The sequence below is a fragment of the Populus nigra genome, chromosome 12 (genome assembly GCF_951802175.1).
Source record: "Populus nigra chromosome 12, ddPopNigr1.1, whole genome shotgun sequence".
NCBI classification, from domain to species: domain Eukaryota; kingdom Viridiplantae; phylum Streptophyta; class Magnoliopsida; order Malpighiales; family Salicaceae; genus Populus; species Populus nigra.
In genome coordinates, this window is record NC_084863.1 from 12313893 (window position 1) to 12335974 (window position 22082).

Sequence of the window (22082 nt, forward strand, 5' to 3'; positions counted from 1 at the left end):
AAATGTTGGCGGTCATTTTTTCAAAGTTTGAATTTGAATTTACTTTTAAAAAATTAATTTTTTAACAATAACATATAAAACTTAAAATTAAAAATATTCATATAAATAAATTTTAAATTTAATTTTAAATTATATTTTTTAACTTTCATATTACTTCATTAATTTTATATTACTTTTATAAATTACTCATATTAATTATATAATTAATAACATCATAATTATATTATATATAAAATATCTAAATTAGTTATATAATTATATTAAAATTAATTTAACATGAAATATATTAAAATATAAATGATTTTTCTAAATAGCTTTTTATCATTGGAATGCACATAATTCAAAAGGCTATATTTATACTATTTAAAAAACTATTTTTTTTATTTGGTTCTTTAATATAGCATTTTTCATTAAAAATACTCTGAGATCACTCATTCACAACCACGATGTATCGTGACCATACCTGATGGTTAAATATTACAACAGAATTATTGAGAAAAAATTTTGAAAGATATTTTGTATTATATATATATATATATATATATATATATATATATATATTACTTCATTTTTTTTAAAAATAATTATACGGATAAGAAGTAAAACTTTTAATATTTAATAATGAAGTAAAAAATATATTATTTCAATTTACTTTTAAAAAAAATATATATTTTTAAAATACAAAACCAAATAAGCTATTTTTATTTATAGAGATTTCGCAACAGGAATCTTACCTCGCATTATGAAACTCGTGCTATGTTCTTTAATTTGTTTTATCTTCAGTTATCCTTCGGCAACGACAGTGACAATACCTTTCTCTGTCACGTCAAACCTTAGCCATAGTGCATCTTCATGTTTTTACGTTTGTTTGATAAAAAGACATCATCTAACTGGGTTCCAAGTTGTGCAGTAAAGACAGTTAATTTGCTTGCTTAAATATTCAATCTTGTTCTTCGATGCAATTTTCAAGGAAAGATGTGGCGGTCGGTAGCTAACTTAAACTCATTTCTTGAACAACCAAACAATATTATTGCAGCTTTTCTTGATTTACCACATGATAACGTTTTACATGTAATGAAAACAGGAAAACCATATCAAATGATGTCCAAACAACTTATTAATTACAAAGTAATTCCATGTTGAAATGGACTAATGCTTATTCATTCTGGTTTCTTCACAACAAGGACATGGCACTTGGCATTATTCAGGCAATAGTTGCTCAATCTCCCCAGAAAATCCCTGTATCAAAACAAAATCTGATTTCAGTGCTTCTGGTGGAGCTTGTTGCAAGAGTTTATAGGGTTGACAACCATGCCAGCATGTTCAAGTTCTTGAAATAACTCATTTTGAATCAGGTTCATACAATTTATGCGACTTTTGAGAGTTGTCGAAATGACTTTTGAAGTTAGAAAGAAATTTCCTAACCTTTTGAGAGTTCCATTAATGGATGTGTTACCAATCACGAGGAGATTAATATTGTTCTTCTGAACAGCATTGCATATGAGTTCATAAGGCTCCCCGGCTTCTAAAATTGTTTCTGCTTTCACCTACGGAGTCAAAAATAACATGAACACGTATATCCTTCACCACTGATGACTGTAAGATTGCTGGAGATAAACAAATACACAGAAAGCTTGAATTGAGCTTTACTTGATTTATTGCTTAATGAAATACTGAAATATGAACAACTAAACTAATATTTTCCAAAAATGAAACAATAAGCTAATATTTTGTCACATAAAGATAGTGATGCAGTGAGCATACCCCTCGACTAGCACAGATATTCACAGCTTTCTCCAAGATACCTAATAAGATCTTCTTGTTTTTTTCTTGAATGGCACAGATCAAATCTATGGCTTCCGTGAAATAAATTGTGCACAAAACATTACATATATCAAAAGAGAAGATATATTAGTGTAGTAAATTCACCACAAAGTTCAGAAACAGGAAAGTAAACCAGAAGAAGAAGAAAGATGAGCAAGAAAACTAACTGGGAGAGACTGGACAACAGCGGGCAGCGGTTCCAAATTGTGCCCCATAAAGAAATTTAATTGTGCACAAAACATTACATATACCAAAAGAGAATATATATTAGTATAATAAAATCACACAAAATTCAGAAACAGGAAAGTAAACCAGAAGTGGAAGAAAGAAGAGCAAGAAAACTAACTGGGAGAGACTGGACACCAGAGGGCAGCGGTGCCAAATTGTGCCCCATAAAGAAATTTACAGTTAGGAGCAGGAAGTGCAGCAAGTATGACAAGCGGCGACTCAGTGATAAATTCTTTGAGATTGTCAACTGCCCACATGAAGGAATGATAGCTGTGCTCGCTCTCATCTATGATCACCATCACCCTCTTCTTAGACCCTTCTATTTGTTTCTCCATTTTTCACTCCTGATTTTCTTAGCAGGCAAGACTTTCTTGCTGAAATATTGCACCTAGACTGCTACTATTTGTAGGAAAAAAACACTTCAAAATCTTTTTAATTTAAGATATTGAACGCGTTAACTAATTCTCACCTATTCCTCTCCAATATGTTGATTATCAATGTTTTGCTGGTGACTTCTTTAATATTTTAATAAAAGGGGCACAAATTTCAAATTTCAACTTAATGATGATTGTTATCAAGTTAATCCTTTTCATTTTTTCAACTTTGCATAATTTTATATTGAATCTGACTTCTGTATATGACCCTAAATGTGTTAGCATGACTTTGAAAGCCATGATCATCTTCTAAAGTCAAAATGAGTGGCAATCGATCGAGATGATGCATTATGACACAAAACACGTTACATAGTGGCTAGCGGGGCTTTCTCACAAAAACAGTAGCTAAATGCCCTGTGTACAAGGTGTGCACCTGCAATTCTTTGTGTTTACAACTAACAAAATCTCAGATCAATCTCACAAAAACAGTAACTAATTTTAGATGCATGTCTTATTTCGGTTTTTTTTTGTTATTGTTTCTGACTAGGAATTAAGCACTCACTATCATGATATTGCATAGCACCAACGAATATTAGGTCGCTGTTTAAATATTTATTTTATCAGAAAAATATTTACGAATAGAAAATTATCATCAGAAAACATGTTATCAGCAATTTATATGATGTGGATCATTTTGTCGGAATATTATCATCAATAAATTTATAAATAGAAATAGCATGCCAAACAAAAAATATTTATTGGCATTCATTCAATCGGTAAATCTATAGATGATTATGGTAATTACAGATAGAATTAACTGTCAGTAATTTCATCGGTCATCATATACATATTATCAACATAATTAAATTGTCGAAGAATTATATCTAATAATGACAAGTCTTATAATTTTTTTCCTACTCTATATTTTTTTGATGGACTTAGTCCATCGATAATTCTGTCTGTAGTTGTCAGTAGCAAAGTCCAATAATTTTTTTCTGATTATCTGGAACTTTTCAAGGGACTTAGTATGTCAGTAATTCTATCAATATTGTATTTAATTAGTATTTTTTAAAAAAAATAAAATAAACAATACAAAAGAAAAGGAACTAAAATAAAATAACCAAATTTCTTTATTAATTTAAAAAATATTATCAAATACAATTTATCTAAAGGATAGAAACTAGAGCGAGAGGGGGAAGAGGCAAATCTCCATCGGAACCATAAAGGCAACGAGGTTAACCACATGTATCGATGAGGGTTGCCAATAGATGCTCAAGGACATTCACTTTATCCCTCATATCAACCATCCCAAACCTAAGTTGGGTTATCTCGGTATTGAGTTGGGTCGTCTGAGCTTGAACTTGTTCTTATACAATCGCCTGAATGGCCAGAGATTGCTAGCTCGATCTAGATAGCGAGGCACTAATAGTCAATACACTACGGCCCTTCTGCATTTCTTTAGACGTAGTGTTGGAAATATCATAAACTCAATTTCTATCTGGTTCACCAGATGATCCAGCCTCCAACCATAACTCCGAATCAAGTTTTGGATGGGTCGAAAGGTCGTCCCTGTATCTTTATTGAAATTAGGTGTAATATGTTTCCTTAAAAAAAGGAGTCAGCAAGTCTAAAAAAAAATAACTTAGAAAACAATTGTTAAAATCCAATTTACCATGAAATTTTGAGCTTAGCTATGGCCCCCCTATCCCCCTCTGACGATCCTCATTTTGCATATAGGTTTCAATAAAAAGTTTCATCAATCTTGAGTCATGTCCAAGTACCATATCCTACAAAAAGAAGCTAGTATTAGTTAAGTACTTTCATATAATACAACAATTAAAAAAATTATCTTATAAAACAAAATATTACCATTTGGAAGACCTCTTTCTTTTACATATTTCTTTTATTCTTTTTACACCTCATACCAGAAATCACACAAGCTGATTCATAGAAAAACATTAGCGGTCAAGATTATGAAAAATAAAATTTGAACACTTTAAAAAAAAATATCACATTTTGGATTCAATCTTACCTAATGGCGTTATGATTCTCTCATGCTCTCCTGACAGCAGTGTTGTCAACCTCCTCCCAGTAAAATTTTTCCTTATGTATCAATTTCATAAAATAATTAAAACATCAAAATTAAAAAACTAATTGCATTAAATAATAATAAAATTTATTTATGTATATACTAACCTTGAACTTTATGAATCAAGCATCAATCATAAGTTTTCATTTAGGATTTTTGAAAACTTGACTCCATTGAAACAAAGGAACTTTTATCGACGATATTCAGGTTTTATTGAAAAAATATTCAGGTTTTATTGAAAAAATACTGGAAGAACTAATCATATTTTTCTTTTCATAGGTTCAACAAAACAGTAGGTTGGACTAAAAGAAATAATTCTTCATAGTCCAAATCCAATCCTAAATTTAAGTTGGCAAAAAAAATCTTATATAGCTCATAAAATTATTTTAAAATGAACTCAAACTCAAGCTCGGACACAAGCCGGGCCAACACACACATGTGAGTTTAAACTCAAAACCCATTTTATTTAGGTCCTCTCTCCTCTAGAGATTTTGGTGCCTTCTGAGCCCAATCTTATCTCTTTGACTGCTCCTTATATAAAAAACTATGAAACTTTTCTTATTCTCTAGATGATTTTAAATTTCACTAAAACGTGTCAAGTAATGATTCTTTGATATCAATCCCATTCACCCATAATTTGTTTAAGACATATTAATGTTTTATGTTAAAGAGTATATGTTGAAGATCAAATTCCAACAAAATTATAATCTTAAAAGTAAATAGATCTCACTTTTAACTTTACCTCAAATATGCTCAATAACCATGTTTTTCAAACAAATTTCCAACACTATTAAAATTTATGTTTGAGTTCTTTTTTATTGCATTATTTATGTATATGATTTGTTACAAGAAGGTGTTTTCATTCATTAAGGTATATGATTCTTCAATATTTAATTTCAAAGAATTATTTTGGAAAAACTAATTTAATAATCAAGAGATATATATACTTAGTGATGTTAAAAAAAACCAACCCAGAAAACTAAAAAAACAAGAAAAAATAACCAAATAAATTGAATTGAGAAAAAAACTAAAAAACTGATTTAAAAACAAGAAAAAACATTTGATACAATTTGATTTTGATTTAGAAAGCCAAGACTGAATGAACCGGTTGAACTAAAATTGAACTAAATATAAAAAAAAAGGTATAAATAAAAAGTTTTCACCTAATTCTAAACTACTACTTGCAGTCCCCACCTCCTCACGCCTCCTGTCTCGTTCAATCCCATCACTTTCCCCATGAGTCCATCTACCTTTTACCCTTTATGTTTCACCTAAAGAAAATCTCTGAAGTTACATCAATCCTCCGCTTCTTTATTGAATAGTTCTTCATTTGCTCCTCTTTTTCTTCAATGTTAGCGCTAGTGCAAGCACCAGTAGAGCAATTGTTATACGGGACATGGTGGCTTCATAGTGTATTGTCCTTGCATGTCTTGTATCTTAGCCTGGCCCTTCTCTCCATATCCAAGCTTGATTGCTAAATTATTATAGTTTATTTGTTTTGATTAGCCACATGGTCTAATAGTTCTTAATTTGATTAATATTTTTTCTACAGGCCCTGGTATTCTAGTGATTGTTGTTGCTTCTTGATATATTTTTGTTGCTTCATCTGGTGTTAATTTCATTTCCTTCCTTTTAGAGATTCAGATGGAATAGAAAGTGAAAGTGTAAGCTAGTTTGAAGGCTAAACTAGTTTTCGATTGAGTTTAGTCAAATGTTTTTAGAAATTAAAAAATTTAGTTCGGTTGGATTTTTTGGTCAAAACTAAACCGAATCAGGTTCTAAACACCCCTATATACATTGTTGTTTTACTCAAATACAATTCTATGCATATATATATATATATATATATATATATATATATATATATATTATCTGTTACTTTGATTTGTATTTGTTATTATAAATGCAATTCTTGTCTAATGGATTTTGAAAATTTTGAATTTGTTAGACCAAATTTGCTGCTTTGATTTTTATCTATGCAATTCCTATCTAATTTGTATCTATTAAATTACATGATGTTAAATTCAAGAAATTTCATGGTGCTCCTCGAGTAATTAGTAATATTCTATTAGTTATTTTCCGAGCCAACTTTTTTTAAAAAAATAGATACAACTAAGAGAAATAATAATAGTTGAGATATTTTTATTATTTTTGGTGGATCATGTGTTTTATCTTTTCTTTCCTCTTTGTGTCTGTCTTTTTCTTCAAAGCGAATCCAAGAAATAACTAATAGGATATCAGTAGTTATTTTTTTAGCACCATAAATTTTTTTGTTAAATTCTTCCATGTATGTGAAATTTAATGCAAATTTGGTGCTTGTTTCCATATGGAAAAATGTTGTTAAATAAATTTCATGCAAGTTTGTTACTACGTGGAAAAAGAAACGATAAAGTTGTTATCTCCTCTTGTAAACAGAAGGCAATTCTACCATTAGGCTGCTTCAAGTTTTTGATACATTGTTTATAAAATATAAAATAAAAGACATTATGAGTGACAAATTTTATAGGTTACATTTATATATATATATGATTTTTTTTCATGCACATTTAATTTTATTCACATATTTTGGTTTTCCTAATTATAAAAATTAATTATTGACATAAAATCTAATCATTGATTAATTGAATAATTACTCATTCTAATTAATCACTTAAAAATAATAATTACCCTGTGGGGTTAAATGATTATATTAACTTTATGTAACTAAACTTAATGTTACTTGAAATTTTTATAATTAAGAATGTTGTGGTATATATTTGTGTGTGTGTGTATTTTAGTTGCCCACGTGCCTAGAAAATTCGTTTAGAAATAAAATGCTACTCCCATCAAAAAGTAATTTAAATTGTTTGTGTTATAATATAAGCCCATAGGAAAGATTATAATAATAAGTTGATTTATTAGTTTGGATTAATTTACATGGGTAAATGTTCCATATTTGGCTTCATTTCATGTTTTATTTACTAATCTTTGTTGTTTATTTGCAATTGTTCAAACTTTATGTGTTTTGAATTTTGATTCCTCTAATATTGGACCTTTGCATGGTGATAACTATACTGATTGGAAAGAAAGAGTTCTCCTTGCATTAAGGTGCACTAGTTTTTTTTTACTTATGTTATGTCGCAGGTTGGATAATTTTTTGTAAACTTAAAAAAAAGTGTAGATGTTATCAAATAAAAAATTTGATATATATTAGATAAAAAAAAACTTTTAAAATACTGAAATATTGACATATAGCATAACATATTGTTTTTCTAAAAACAATATTGAAACAAGGACATATTTGATCAATTTGAACAAAACATGGTCAAACTGTGAAACCTGCGATTCGGGGCATGAGAACACGATAACTCCATGGAACCTATACCAAAACAAATTGATGAACCAAATATTGAATGTCGAAAATGGAAAAAAAAAACTAAATCTAAAAAAAAAAAAAGACCACTTGAATAAATCTAGATTGGTGGTCCACGTCACACCGTAGACTAGGAAAATTTAATACGTACATTAAAAAAAGTTAAGGCGATGTAATTGTTTCTAGAGAAATAGAAAATCCAAGACTCAAGCATTGGGTCACCTAAGTTTCGTAAGATTGTTTAATTTAATAATATGAAGAAGAAAAAAAAGACAACCCTGATTTAATAATAAGAAAAATCAAGCAAATTCAAATTAATCTTCTAAGCATGGATTAATCTCTCAAAATCAAAGCTCGTTGAATCTTAGTTCGGGTTCAATAAAAAAGCCAACTCCCGACCAATATAACGTTAAAGGATGAAATTAGAAAAAGAAATCCTAGACTCGGGTCATTGAATCAACAAGTTTAATAAGCTCAGTTGTGTTTAATAATATGGAAAAAAAAAGCAACTCTAATTTATTAATATGAAAAAACAAGCAAACCTTCTATACCTGGGTTAATTTCTGAAATTTGCAACACGTGAAATTGTATATTTTATTAAATATTAAAGGATAAAATTTAAAAATAAATATATATATTCATAAATATTTCCAAAGCAAGAAAAACAACCATCAAAATAATGAGGATCAAATTTAGTAGGGGAAAAATTATGGAGGATGAAATTGCAACAAAAAAAATCAATTTAGAAAACCATCTCAAGCAAGAAAATAAGAATAAAAATAAAAATAATAGGAATCAAATTTGAGAGATGAAGAAATTAAAGGAGAATGGATTTGAAAACAATTTTCAATTTAAAATAATTAATTGAAATAAAAGAAATGCAATTAAAATAAGAGGGACTCCATCTCAAGAAAAAATAAATTGACAGGTTATTGTGATATTTTTGCAGGGGCAGTGCACTAATCAATATAGAGAGGAAAAAGGCAAAAAAATCATTTGGCGTTGAACCAGCTAGAATGACGACACACACGCCGTCCGTACAGGTAGCCACCGCTAAGATGAATCGAAAAACACCCTATAAGGCCATTTCCAATTTCAACGCAGCGAAGCGGCTTAAACGTTGGTGCATGCCGAAGCACATGCCAGTCACCCTTTTTTATATTATCTTGTAGTTCAATAAAAATAACATTTTAATTTGTTATTCTCGCACTCGAAATTGCGATAACTTTTAAAAATTTTAATTTGTTTGCACAGATTTTTGACATTTTATTTTTTTTAAGAAGTAACCATCTAATATTATAATCGTTAAGAATCATAATTGATCAACAAAGATTCTATGGTGCGGAATTGGATACGTAAAAAGAAAGATATTATCACCTCTTAAGTGTCCTATCTGAGATAAGCTACACTGTTGATTTTGTCTTAAATTGCTAAAGGTTTATTGTATTATGCTACCGATGATCTACTTGTAATATTCTTGATTCTGGCGTTAGTAAATATTCAACTACGAATACTTCCAACTCTAGTGTTGGTAAATATTATGTAGCAAAAAAAAACGTATGATATTCTGGGCTCTGATATCAATGAATAAACCAGTAAAATAAATTTAAATCAATGCACACATATTTTTTTATTTTTTAAGAAAAAAATGTATCGTGCATCGGATTTATATTTCACAGTAAAAATTCATAGATCAATTATACATCAAAATACCTATAAAAAAATGAGGGACCCGCAAATAATTATAAAAGGTTCACGAATTTTTTTTGAATTTTATGATATTAAAAAAGGAGTCTGTTTAAAAGAAATAAAATAAAGGGGATTGGCCTACCTGGGCCTAAGGCCTAGACCCAACACGACCCTCATTTTTTTTTTTTTTGGTTGGTCACTTATGCAAATCAGTGACCCGGCTGGTTAATGTTGTAGCATGAAAACCATCTAGGTGATGGTCTAGTGGTAAGAGTTTGGGACCAAGAGGTTTGCTTCCTCTGTGGTCTCAGATTCGAGCCTTGTGGTTGCTCATATGATAGTCACTAGAGGCTTACATGGTCATTAACTTCAGGGCCTATGAAATTAGTTGAAGTACGTGTAAGCTGGTCCGAACACCACGCTAAACTAAAAAATAAAAAAGTTGTAGCATGAATTATTCAATAGTAACAAGGTAATTATATTTCAAAAGGAAAGAAAGAAGACTTACCCGCTTATGTTGCCGTTTGAAGACGATGGCTTGAGGTGGTGCGAAGACGAAGGCTGAAGGTGGTGCAGGCCAATGCTTTCCTCTCTTAGTTTCTGTTTTTCCTTCGTTTCTCCTCTGATAGTCTCTCCTCTCTGGTCTCTCTTTTTTATTCTTGTTTCCTTGTTTTCTCTGTGTGTCTCTCTGCGTCTGGTTCTCTCTCTCTGTATCTTCGTCCCACTGGTTTCTCTTTTTTCCACGTCCTTTTGTGTTGTTCTCTGGTTTCCTCTGGTCTTCCTTCCCCGGTTCTTTCGGTTTTCTCTCAATCTTTGTTCTTTCGTTCCCTTTTTTTTCACGTCCTTTCCTCTTTCTTCTTCCTTTCTCCGGCTTTATAGCCAGAGAATGCCATGCGATCGCCTCCAGATAATGAGGCGACCTTGCATGGCATTTATTGCAGGAGTAACGGTCGGCGATGCTTCATGGGGGCGAGCAGGGGGGTGAAGGAGATGAACAGTCCTTTGAAATGGCGCCGTTTTGGGATGGGAATGGCCATTTGAAGTTTGGTCACTAAGTTGTGGAATTTTGTAATCAAGCCCTTTCTTCATGAAATTCCCTTTTTGTTTCTTTTCTTTTTTAATTTCATCCCTCAATTAAGCTCCCTATAGTACCTCTCATCTTTTCACTTTAGTCATTGGACTTTAATTTTTCGCAATTTTAATCCAAATCAACCCTAAACTTTTATATTTCTTCAATTAAACTCTTGATTTCATTAATTAAACTAATTTTAAGTTCAATTAAGTCTCCAAACTTACCAATTATTCAATTAAACTCCTAATTTCATTAATTAAACTAATCCAAAGTTTAATTAAGTCCCCAAACTCATTAACTCTTCTAATTTTTTATCAAATTAACTCTCAAATTTATAATTTCATCCTTATTAATCCTCAAACATTTAATTTGTATTGGCTTAACTCAATTCTCAAATTATTTTTATTCATTAATCATTTTTTTGTTTTTTATTTTTTATTTTATTATTTATATTTAAAAAAATCAAAACTTAGATTATGACAGGTATCATATTGTGCAAAAAAATTAAAAAGTCCAATGAGCCCTTAGATTCAAGCTAACAAATCTTTTGCCTTTACAACATTTAAATATTTTTATTATGCCATTATATGGAAAAAGACCAAGCCACCCCCAATTAAATCAATAATGATCTATGGACCCATGAAAAGATCTAATTACCCCTCGGAGAAAGCCTTGTATTTTTTTTTGTTTGAAGGGCAAGTTTGTCCCTCCATTATTTTAATGAATAATAATTTCTCTCTTGTGCTAAACCCACACTCTTTAGTTTCTATTAATTGACCTTGATTTGGCACTTCAAGTTGATGAACCTTCAAATCTCATAAAATCAAGTAGAGGTGAGTAAAAAAATTGAAAAAACTGAAAAAAAAATAACTAAAAAAACTGAATCGTTAAAAAAAATCGATTAAACTGATTAAATTTTTTAAAAAACTAGCTGGTTCAATTTGGTTTTGGTTTTATAAGTAAAAAACTGAAAAAACCAAACCGAGCCAAACAGAAAAATTCGAGCCAAAACCGAGAAACCGAGCCAAATCAATTTGAAAACATTTTCTAAAATATATTCATAATCTCTAACAACCTAAAAATTGACTTCAAAATCCACAATCAATCCAAAAACAATTCTTTTCCATTCAAATCTACTATTTCAGACAAATTTAAGGGGTTAAAAAAACATTTTTTATAAACTTTCTCTATTAAAAAAAACTTATTAATACTAAAACCATATGTTTTTGTGTTCACAATCAATCTTAACCAAGATTATTTTTTTACCATCATAATTCGACCACTTTTTATTTCTTTTCTCAAATCAAAAAAAAAAATCCGTAAAGGGATCCGACTTTGCTTCAGAGAATAGAAATTGTTTTTCTTCAAACAGGAAAAAGCTTACACGTTTCCAAAACCCTGGATAACAAACTTCATATTAGAAATTGATTTCCACATTCTTCAACCATTAGAGCGCCTGCTGCGAAGAACACTCCAAGGCCAGTCACATCATCCCTACCCAATGATTCACCAAGATCTACTGGTTTTTCCTGTAGCAACAGCAGGCGAGTGCCCGTGAAACTTTGCCTGTGAATTAGCCCCCGTGCCTGGGGCTGGAACATCCCTGTGAGTTCCAATTTGGTCACAGATTTCTTTCTTGTTCACTGCCAATCCCACCACCTCTTACTTCAGCTGTAATTCATGATCTATAATTTCCATGTGGAGGTCGTGCTAAATTTGGATGTGAGATACCCTTCCAATTTTGAAAGAAACAACTTCTCAAGAATTAAAAGAAAATTGAAAAGCAAATAAATCGTACATGTTCTTCTCAAACTTCTTTTTTTTTCCCGGTTTGAGGTTTTTGCGAGTGTCCCTTGACTGTCACATGACTCTCGGCAAGTTTAACATAGCAACTTGCCTATAATTTCTATAAACAATTAAGGTAGTTGATGAATTGTCTATAAATATAAAGAACATGAAAATGATTCTTAAAATATCATTTTAATATATTTTGATGGCCACAAGTTCTCTCTGTTATTCATCTAATTCCCTTCAATTTATCCAGCTATGAGCAAAACAAGCACCTTTTCTATGTTACATGCCTGCAAATATTCCCTCCCGTGGGGAAGCAAGGTAATCCTTCACCTGCACTCCCTCTGCCTCCCTCTATCCCTTTCAATCTCGAATAAAAAGTCGTTTTCTAATCTAATAATTATTATAAAATTCCCCCATTCAATAATTCGTATTCGTAGCGTCCGATTCCATTCCTGACTAGCGGACAGAAAGAAAGCAAGAATTCTTCCTGCTCTACGATTAACTCTTCCGTTTAAGGTCAGGAGGTACGAAGTGACTTTCCTCGTTAGGACAGCCAGAAGGGCAGAGCTCTATGTTCTATCGAAAGCTGTTTCAAAAGAGCGCATTCGATTCCTCCTCGTACATTTCTATTAGATGCTTGAATGTCGGAAATCGGATATGGCAGCATTTATTTGGGCCTTAACTTAATAAAGAAGGATGGCTAGTTACTTATATTTATTCATACCGGGAATTTTGTCCCACTTTTCTTTTTCCTTCTATTCGGATCTTTCCGGCGAACGCTGTCCTTGCATACCGTTCAAGTAATTAGAGTTTTTAAGTATCAACCCTCCTCCATCCAAGACTTTGAAAGTATGAAATTTGAATCTGACCTGTCATGTGATCAACTTCCCAAGGTTGGAACAGATCTACTCATCCCATCAGGCAAGAAAAACTCAGCAATCCATCTCCTCTACTTCTCCAAAAGCAAACCTGTTCATGACCTTCCTTTTGTGTGCCAGGATAGCCATCCTTGTTGTGATTTTGATTGATAGGCATACTTGTTGCGTGTAGAGGACAAATCACTATATGTTCCATGTTGTTATTCGCTACGGATGCACAACTCTTCAAAGCTATGCAAGATTTTTCTGTTCTCTTCGGGCATTCAATTTCAGATATATAACTATCTGAATCGTGCATTTTACGCATAAATAATATTCATCTTGTTTTTAGTTTAAAAAAAAAAAACGAACAAAAAACACACCAATTAGAGGGTACGGTTTCCATCTAGTCTCCTAGCTTTGAATCTTATCCTTATTTAATATATATATATATTTTAATTGGCTATTAATTTGAGCCTATAAAGATGTGATAAAAAAAACTAAAAATAAATAAATCATTATAGCAATAAATAAAGATGTGGTAAAGTATTTCTTAGTTCTTGATTGCCATCCCTGCTTATGGGCTGCCATGCCTCGAGACTTTTTAGTTCACATTGAATGGTGAAAAGGGGTAAGAAGCTGGGAATGGAGGTGCAGGAATGCTATACTGATTCTTGACAGTAGACCATCTCTTGTTTATGAATTATTGGTTATGAATTTTTTGTGATGAACACAGCAATCAGCTAATTTTAATGAAATTCTTATTTCCATAATCGCAATCAGTAACTTAATGAAATTCTTTTTTCCATGATAGCGAGATCTTTCAGTAATTTCGGTAATCTGCTTTTGAGCAGAGAAACTACCATCATTGTCTAGCATTTTATGGAATAAAAGTAGCAACATTTACGCTTGACTCGTAGACTTCACTTCTTTTTCTCTTATCAACTATCAAGTCCAGCATGCATCTCTCTGACAGACAATACGCAAGCATGTTCATCAATGTATTTATTAGAGCATTCCGTTTTCATAATCAAAATTTATTATCACATTAGCAAGCAATTTAGCAAATTTTCTGCAGTGTGCAAAATAAGTATTACAACTACAACGATGACACATAATCGTGGTCACTCTGTTTCTGTGGTTAAACTAAACCACAATGATAGATGAGACGCTATTGTCAACCTTCAATTGGGTGAATCTTGAGAATAATGAGAAATCCTATGAACTCAGAAAATGGCTAGCTTTAATTTAGCTATTGCTTTTTCTGCCGCTGCAATAGCTGCACAATGTATTGCCTTCAATTAGCATCTGAGGTTGCATCTTTCATCCCCAAGGCATCAACCCCAAAGGCATCGGCTAAATTGAAGTTCAGATTGTTTCTCATGGTTCTTGTCCTCCCAACTCCTCCGTCACCCTTTCTCATCATTGCAGCAAACTCCCCATAATCTATCCGCCCATCCTACAAAAAGTAACATGCTAACATCATCGAATTTGGGACTTGGAGCTTAAAAGACTTTATGCTTAACAAAAGTAGTGCCAGTTATTTTATTCATCATGAGACACGGAGAACAAAACTCATGCAATTTCAGGCAGATGTTGAGTGATCCAGACTACATCAATATGGGCATCTAGCACCCACACCATCAATAGAAACCACCTTATGGTTGGGAAGAAGAACAGATTTAAGTCTGAATTCATTATCTCCTGGCCTGATGCTTCATCAACAGTAAACCAGTTCCAGCATATAGGCATATGCCATGATCCCAATGCAGTGAAGCAGAAGGTAAAAACCAAGACCGACCCTAGGAAAGAAAATGCAAGATTTTCTTACCACTTTTCTAGATTTTCTTTTCCATCTACAATCTGTGGATTCTTCTAGAACAATCATCATGATCCAGAAAATCAATTTCCACCTTGCTACCAACTGCTTAGATCTCATATTTGCAAACAAAGGGCTGCTTCAACCAAACTTCAGGCCCACAAGCAATACATTAATTATACTGGGTGGCTCATATAACCACCATTAAACTTTTATCCGAAGGTAAAAGGTCAGATAGGTTGTCAACCCATTATAAGGCTGATATAAGCTGATATTGAACTAATAACGAAGCAATTGTGGTGACAATAATGGCACGGACGATGAAGATTATATATACCAATTAGGATTATATAGGCAAGTGAAACTATTAGATGTAGACCAATTATAAACATATAGACTTACATTGTCTAGATCAATTTCTCTGATGGTCTCATCCAGATGAACATCACCAAGACCAAAATCTTTGCAAGCCTGTTGAAGCTCATCAATGGTGATGTAACCACTACCATCTTTGTCAAAGTAGGAGAAAGCTGCAACCAAATTGTCCTCTCTATCCATCTTATTCAAGTGCAAAGTAGCAGCAAGAAATTCAACATAGTCTATTGTTCCACTATTGTCTATATCAGCCTGTAAAAGTTTTCCATGTGATTAGCAATACAAATCAACAGTTATCCAGACAATTATGTTATTAATATAAAAAATAATGGCCCGACTGTTAGGCTTTCACAATAGATAAAATAAATAATAAAATAAATTATTATTCTACAGTTTCAAATAAGTGTTTACCGCATCCATTAGAGTCTTGATTTCAGCTTCTGTCATCTGAGAACCTACTCTCTTCAAACCATGTTTAAGCTCTTCAAATGTTATTGTCCCACTATTGTCTGTGTCAATCATTTTAAACAACTCTTTCAAACCACCAATTTCTTCTTCAGAAAGTCTTTCTGCTATGACCTAAAAAAAATGCTCAATGCCATGAATGAAAGCACACTTTATATAGTTATCAGAAAACAGCTGTCCTATCAAAGAAAGACAACAAAGTAAAGGAAATAGTTCTGACCACCAAATTTCATAAAAGCTTTCATGAAACACATCTAGAAAAAACAGAGAACATCATATCCAATTTTTTATCATAGCATGCAAGTTCCTTCATTTCTTAAATCCAACAAAATATCTAAACAGGGCGTGAAAGCTAGTGAACAAATGTTACATGCCCTTTAACAAAACAAGACTTCGCTGCATATTATGATAATGTGCTTATTTAAATTATGCTTTGATCAGTGGTTACACCATCAATGTTGAAGCAAATAGTTTCTCTCCCCCCTCCATCCATCCCATGCACGTCACAAAGGGCTATTAATGGCATAATTGTTCTGAGAAAAGAAATTGAAGTAGCAGTGAGATAATCCCTTAAAAAGTTTATAAATAATAAGCTTAAGAGAATTGGGTGACTTTAGGGTGTAGAAGCTAATTGTTTCAGGATTCTGGGTTGTACTGTAAACCAATGCTGTTGAGTGTTGACAGGATGTCCATTAGTGAGACCATCAATCAACTGCCCTAGCTACGTTCCACTTAATATGCCGAACAATCAGGCTTCACCATTATTCAATATTAGTGAATCAAATCAAGATAAGAATTTGTGTTTGTAACATGCTTATAGCTTTAAGCATAGTATACTATGGAGAAATTAAGTATGGTGCCTAAAGTGCTGCGCATCCGGTTCTCCAATAGGTAGTGCCACATGGGCATGGAGACAAAGGTGAACAGTGCCTATCATACAGTATCTAGGTTATGTCCTCATAATGGTTGCTCTATGTGTCAAGTTTCTCCAAGAATTCTCATAATGCTTGCTCTATTTGTCAAGTTTCTCCAAGAATATGCAGGATGACTAAGAAGCCAATTGTCTATAAAGATGAAACACATCAGAACATCCTCTTCGGAAGATTTATTACATCACAACACGAACATTGATTGTTAATCATCTTTCTCCTGATCTCACTTCTGTGCTTATAATATGGATACCACAATTTTTTCACGGTTTCGAAGTTTAAATGAATCCTAAACTAGATGCCTCAAATAGTGAAAAAAGTGCATAGGTGTTGAACATTATCAAACCGGTTAAGTACAGCAAGAACATAATGAAGAAAAAAATGAAACTCTTCTTCTAAATGACATACTAAAATTCAGTGAAACCCATTCAAAGGATGACAAATATGTAAGAAACATACCTATATATTACATACAATAGCATATCAAAACTGGTAAGAAAATCTTCAACACTATAGTATTTTACTCTTAGAGACAAGCAAGCAACTATCAGTCAGAATTGATTCAGTGCATCCAACTATTAAAGCTTAATTTTAGTTATTTTGCCTCTTTTTCCCATAGACATTACTTAAACCAGCTACTTTCACTTTCTAAAGATTAACTGAATCGTTAAGTTGCTATCAAATTCCTGTGGCAAAATTTATTATACATACAAAACTCTACATGGAAAATGATAACAGGAAAAGCAAGGATAAGACATACATGCAAAGCCATCTTTTTAAGTTTATTCATTGCCGAGAATTGCTTCAGACGTGACAATACTGCAGAATCAAGAGGTTTGTCTGGAGCAACCCTGTCATCTACAATCCATGGGTTACCTGATAGTACAAACAACCGCTGTTACGTCTTGAACAAGATTAACAGCTTTACCAAGGGTAGGACATATCTGCACTCCGACTACATGGAAGTCCAAAACTAATGTCCCAGTGCAAAAGAATGAAACCACTTACACAAGACTTCATGAGCAGTAATCCTTTGCCTCGGATCCCTTTCAAGCATCTTTCTGACCAAATCTTTTGCACTTTCTGAGATATTTGGCCACGGATCAGATTCTAAATCTAGTTTTCCTTGTAAAATCTGTCTGAAGATTCCTGATTCTGTTTCTGCAAGTATTAGGAAAAAGTAAATACCCTTCATATAAAAAGAAGACAGGCAAAAAGTATCTACTTTGTTGCAAGTCTAAAACTGCAAAGAACAAGAGAAAATATGAACTAGGATCGCTACCTGCCCAAAAAGGTGGAACCCCGCTTAATAGGATGTAAAGGATAACACCCGCACTCCAGACATCTGCTTGAGGTCCATAATACTTTAGCAAAACCTCTGGTGCAACATAATATGGACTCCCAACTACATCATAAAAATACTGTCCTGTAGGGAAAAGGAGTAGTAAAGAAATTAACCAACCATACATCTTTGACAAAGCACTATTCAGAAACTAAGGGAACACTTAAGCATATGCATAATTCCTGTCACCTCAAGTTAGAAGGAGCAGAAGAAAACAATGCACATAAGTTTCTTTAAGAGGTTATAAACCCCATCCATATACTCAAATAATAGCGTTATATTTGATGTACAAGACTTTTATGAGGGAGCATCCTCATTCTAACTAATTCTATAGCAATTCCCTTATATTTCCATTTGTCTTTGCTGACAGGTTATTGTTACAGTGAAAAATAGGGATGCAGGTAAAAGAGAAAAAAGCAGGATTGAGAAAGCAAAATAAAGGAAATAAATAATAGAAGCCCAAGGCAGAAAATATAACACCCTAAAGTAGCTCATCTGTATCCATTTAGAAAGGTGTTAGAACAGCAAGAACCTATCCAGTAGTCCAAAGTCCAAACGGAAAATGAACAAATACAGAATTCCTGAAATGATGCTCTGGTCCAAAAATAAGGTGAAAGTTTTTAGTTGGGCAGATCACAGACTGAACCAAATGTTTGTACAAGAAAGAAGAAATGATGGCAAAATACAAATAGCAATTCCAAGAAACAAGAAACAACATTCTTCTAAACAAATAGATGAAAATCACATAACACGGATGAATTAGAAAAACAAGGAGCAAGAAAAATGAAATTTCTAGAGCAGATAAATAAATAGAAGATAAGCTTCCATAAAACACACTCAGTTCGAATAATCTAATCCAAGAAAGAACAGGAATGAAACCTGAAAACTTAGAAATTAATTTAAAACCAGCCTTTGTTCTAATAAATCGCAATCACAGGAAATTCACAATCAAATAATGAAATTTATAAATATTTATTCCAAGATTCCAAGACAACATAGAATGCAAGATTACCAATCACACAGTAGGGGTTCAAAATCAACTAAAAGAAGAACCAAAAGAAACCCCATTTCACAAAATGAGAGATCAAAACCACCATTTCGAAAGAAGAAACACAAGAAGTAAAGAAAAACCAACCTGGCTTGTAAAAGACAGAGAGGCCGAAATCTGTAGTCTTGAGCTTGGCATCATCACCAGGTTTATCAAACAAGAAGTTCTCAGGCTTAAGATCTCTATGCATAACCCCTAAAGAATGACAATACTCAACCACCCCAATTATATTTTTGATCAAGTTAGCAGCCTCTTTCTCACTATACTGACCCCTTTCCACGATCCTATCAAAAAGCTCACCACCTTCACATAACTCCATGACCAAATGTACAAACATTGGATCCTCATAAGTATCCTTAATTTGCACCACATTTGGTTGCCCTGATAAATGGTGCATGATCTGGATCTCTCTATAAACATCCTCATAGTCTTCTTTACATAAAAGCTTCCTCTTTGGAATTGATTTGCAGGCATAAAGATTGTTGCTTGCTTTATGGGTACATAGATATGTGGTTCCAAATTGACCCTGCCCTAGTTTCTTGCCTAACAAATAATGGTCTCTAAGTCTTGGGGTTTGGTGTGGTAAGACTGAGGTTGTGGGCTTTCTTATTGTTGGTCTCGCTCTTGGTGCTGGTGCTGGTTCTGCTGTTGACGGTGGTGGTGGTCTGGAGGTTTCTTCATTCATTTTTGTGGAAAAGACTGAAGCTTTTTTGGGTTTTTGGATCCAAAGAGACTGTTTTTGATTTCTTTGCGTGTTTTCTTGAAGAAAGAAAGAGAGAAAGAAGGGAAGGGACTGGTTGCTTTCTTGTTTGATTTTGATATCATGGGAGCTGAAACGGCATTCCAATTCAGGATTTATATATCTATAAATATATAATTTAATTTTGTTTTTGCGGGCGTGGGATTAGGATTATGTGGGGCTCCATTTATTGGATTGGTGGACTCCAAATAGTTTCTACCAGTGCTTTACAGGCCATCGTATATTCGTATCAGGCTATCAGCATCCATGGAGAGTGAGATAAGCGAGGACCCTACCCTTCAATTATTGTTCTTTCTTTGAATCTTAATTTTAACTCTTAGGGGATTCTCTTAATAGATGATAAAAATAATGGGAAGCAATTTATATTTTATTTTGAAATCAATTTAAACATCATGACATGATTGGGAACTTCATAGTTAACAAAAAAAAAAACTGTTTTTTTATTAATTTGCACATCAAACAAGACTAAATTCTCCCTTTTTTCAAGAATTTATCTGTTTCTTGATGGGCTAATACCTTTTGAGAATATATTTTTTCTAGATACTGGTTTTGAAGTGTGAATTCAAAGAAATTAAATAAAAAAACATATTCTTTAAACTATTATTTTATCTGGGAATGGAAAAAATCGGGACCATTGACTAAGAAGAGGTTTAGATCGTGGAGTTAACCGAGCTTGGTGGATCTTAGAGGAAGACTTTGGCAAGGTCTTCATTTACAAGGCTTTCCTGGGGGGAAATCAACTCTCTAAAGAACACCGACTAGGAAGACTTTGGCAAGGTCTTCATTTAATTGTTTTCAAAAGTTTAACAATTAAATTTGGGGTAACTATTTTATGTGCCAAAATGATGTCTATTTTAAGAGAACTTAGGGTTTATATATATATATAAACATACAATGATTTTAGATACAAGAACTTGATTGGGGATTGTTGTATAAGTTGAGAATGACGTGTAACGTACTGCAAACAAGTTTATGGACCGGAAAAATAAGGTCAATGTTAAAAATAATTAAATTGTTTTTTTTTTTTTGAGAAAAAAAATAAAACCTGTTTAAACCAGTTTGGCTTGATTTTTCCAGTTTGGTTCGATTTGGTTTTTTTAATTTCAGATTTATAAAACCAAACTAATCAATTTTTAAAAAAATTTAAACAGTTTTTTTTCATGATTTGAATTTTTTTAATATATTTTTTTTATTTTTTTAATTTAATCACTTTTTCAGTTTTTTTCTCCACCGCTGTAGAGCTTCCGAGAGAATGTAACTGAGGAATGGGTAATAGTTGAAGGGTTGGTGTGCAAGTTGGGGTCCCAATTGATAATAAAAAATAGAGAAATTGGTAATAGTTTGGGACTCTTACGCCCAATGAGACAAATCCTTTTGGGGGACAATTTGATTGAAAGAAAACAAATATACATGATAATTAAAGTATGGTAAAAGAAGCACAATCATCTTACCATGTACAATCATTCACACATAAATTATCAATCTACCCAGATAAGTTATCGATAGCTAAGCAACCATCTTACCATGTACAGAACAGAATTGATGGCTATATTTTCTTTTCTCTAACACAACCGGCTGATTCTTTCTTCTCTTAGAAAACGAAGATGGGAGCCTAAAGAAAATGCATGATAAATTTAGTGTTTATGTATGGAGTTCTGGGTTTTATCCACCCATATAGCTGTTAAACTCAGCTTAATCAAAGCGGATTAATTCATGAAATTTAAGATTTGAAATCTGGTTCGAGCTAAGCATCTAGATGAAATTGGACAAGATTTTGACCCCATAAAATGCAGTCAAGATTAACTCAGCTAAATTCCAGTCTCGAGCAGGGATACTTGTCTGCTCCCACAAACAACTGTCTTCCACTCCCACAGACATTGCCAGCTCTCCTTGTACTATTATTTATTTGTCTCGAGCAGGGATACTTGTCTGCCCCATGGTGAAAATCATCTATTTTGACATGATCCTCAAATAGAATTCGTCTTCACAGCAGTGCTTATGCACTCATCGTTTCGTTCTGAACGTGGCACGCATCTTATTAAGTTATTTTTTCCCACGGCAGGTT

General features: G+C 32.6%; 2 protein-coding genes across 3 annotated transcripts; both read right to left on the bottom strand.

Moving 5' to 3' along the window:
* Positions 1-1005: 1005 nt before the first annotated feature.
* On the bottom strand, positions 1006-2618 carry LOC133669648 (universal stress protein PHOS34-like). Of its 2 annotated transcripts, XM_062089868.1 has the most exons (5): positions 2171-2593; positions 1992-2000; positions 1765-1856; positions 1426-1547; positions 1006-1239 (listed from the first exon to the last, which is right to left on the bottom strand). In XM_062089868.1, exons 1-5 carry the CDS (start codon positions 2385-2387, stop codon positions 1161-1163), a joined length of 519 nt encoding a protein of 172 aa, XP_061945852.1. In that variant the 5' UTR covers positions 2388-2593; the 3' UTR covers positions 1006-1160. The 2 variants fall into 2 exon arrangements, 1 of the variants encoding a protein (XP_061945852.1); XR_009833933.1 differs by having other exon boundaries at positions 1426-1607; positions 1992-2618.
* An 11682-nt stretch (positions 2619-14300) lies between these two features.
* LOC133669951 (calcium-dependent protein kinase 11-like) lies at positions 14301-20109 on the bottom strand. The gene is made up of 7 exons (XM_062090288.1): positions 19345-20109; positions 18150-18293; positions 17876-18028; positions 17628-17743; positions 15885-16052; positions 15501-15725; positions 14301-14738 (listed from the first exon to the last, which is right to left on the bottom strand). Exons 1-7 carry the CDS (start codon positions 19940-19942, stop codon positions 14577-14579), a joined length of 1566 nt encoding a protein of 521 aa, XP_061946272.1. The 5' UTR covers positions 19943-20109; the 3' UTR covers positions 14301-14576.
* Positions 20110-22082: the final 1973 nt, after the last annotated feature.

What these genes read in the sequence shown, in the direction of transcription:
- LOC133669648 (XM_062089868.1), bottom strand. Translation starts at nt 2,387, where the DNA reads ATGGAGAAACAAATAGAAGGGTCTAAGAAGAGGGTGATGGTGATCATA. An exon ending in ATATCTGTGCTAGTCGAGGG is followed by an intron (nt 1,548 to 1,764) that starts GTATGCTCACTG and finishes TTGACTCCGTAG; the next exon opens with GTGAAAGCAGAAACAATTTT. An exon ending in ATTAATGGAACTCTCAAAAG is followed by an intron (nt 1,240 to 1,425) that starts GTTAGGAAATTT and finishes GTTTTGATACAG; the next exon opens with GGATTTTCTGGGGAGATTGA.
- LOC133669951 (XM_062090288.1), bottom strand. Translation starts at nt 19,942, where the DNA reads ATGAATGAAGAAACCTCCAGACCACCACCACCGTCAACAGCAGAACCA. An exon ending in CTCTGTCTTTTACAAGCCAG is followed by an intron (nt 18,294 to 19,344) that starts GTTGGTTTTTCT and finishes TTTTCCCTACAG; the next exon opens with GACAGTATTTTTATGATGTA. An exon ending in TACTGCTCATGAAGTCTTGT is followed by an intron (nt 17,744 to 17,875) that starts GTAAGTGGTTTC and finishes TTGTACTATCAG; the next exon opens with GTAACCCATGGATTGTAGAT.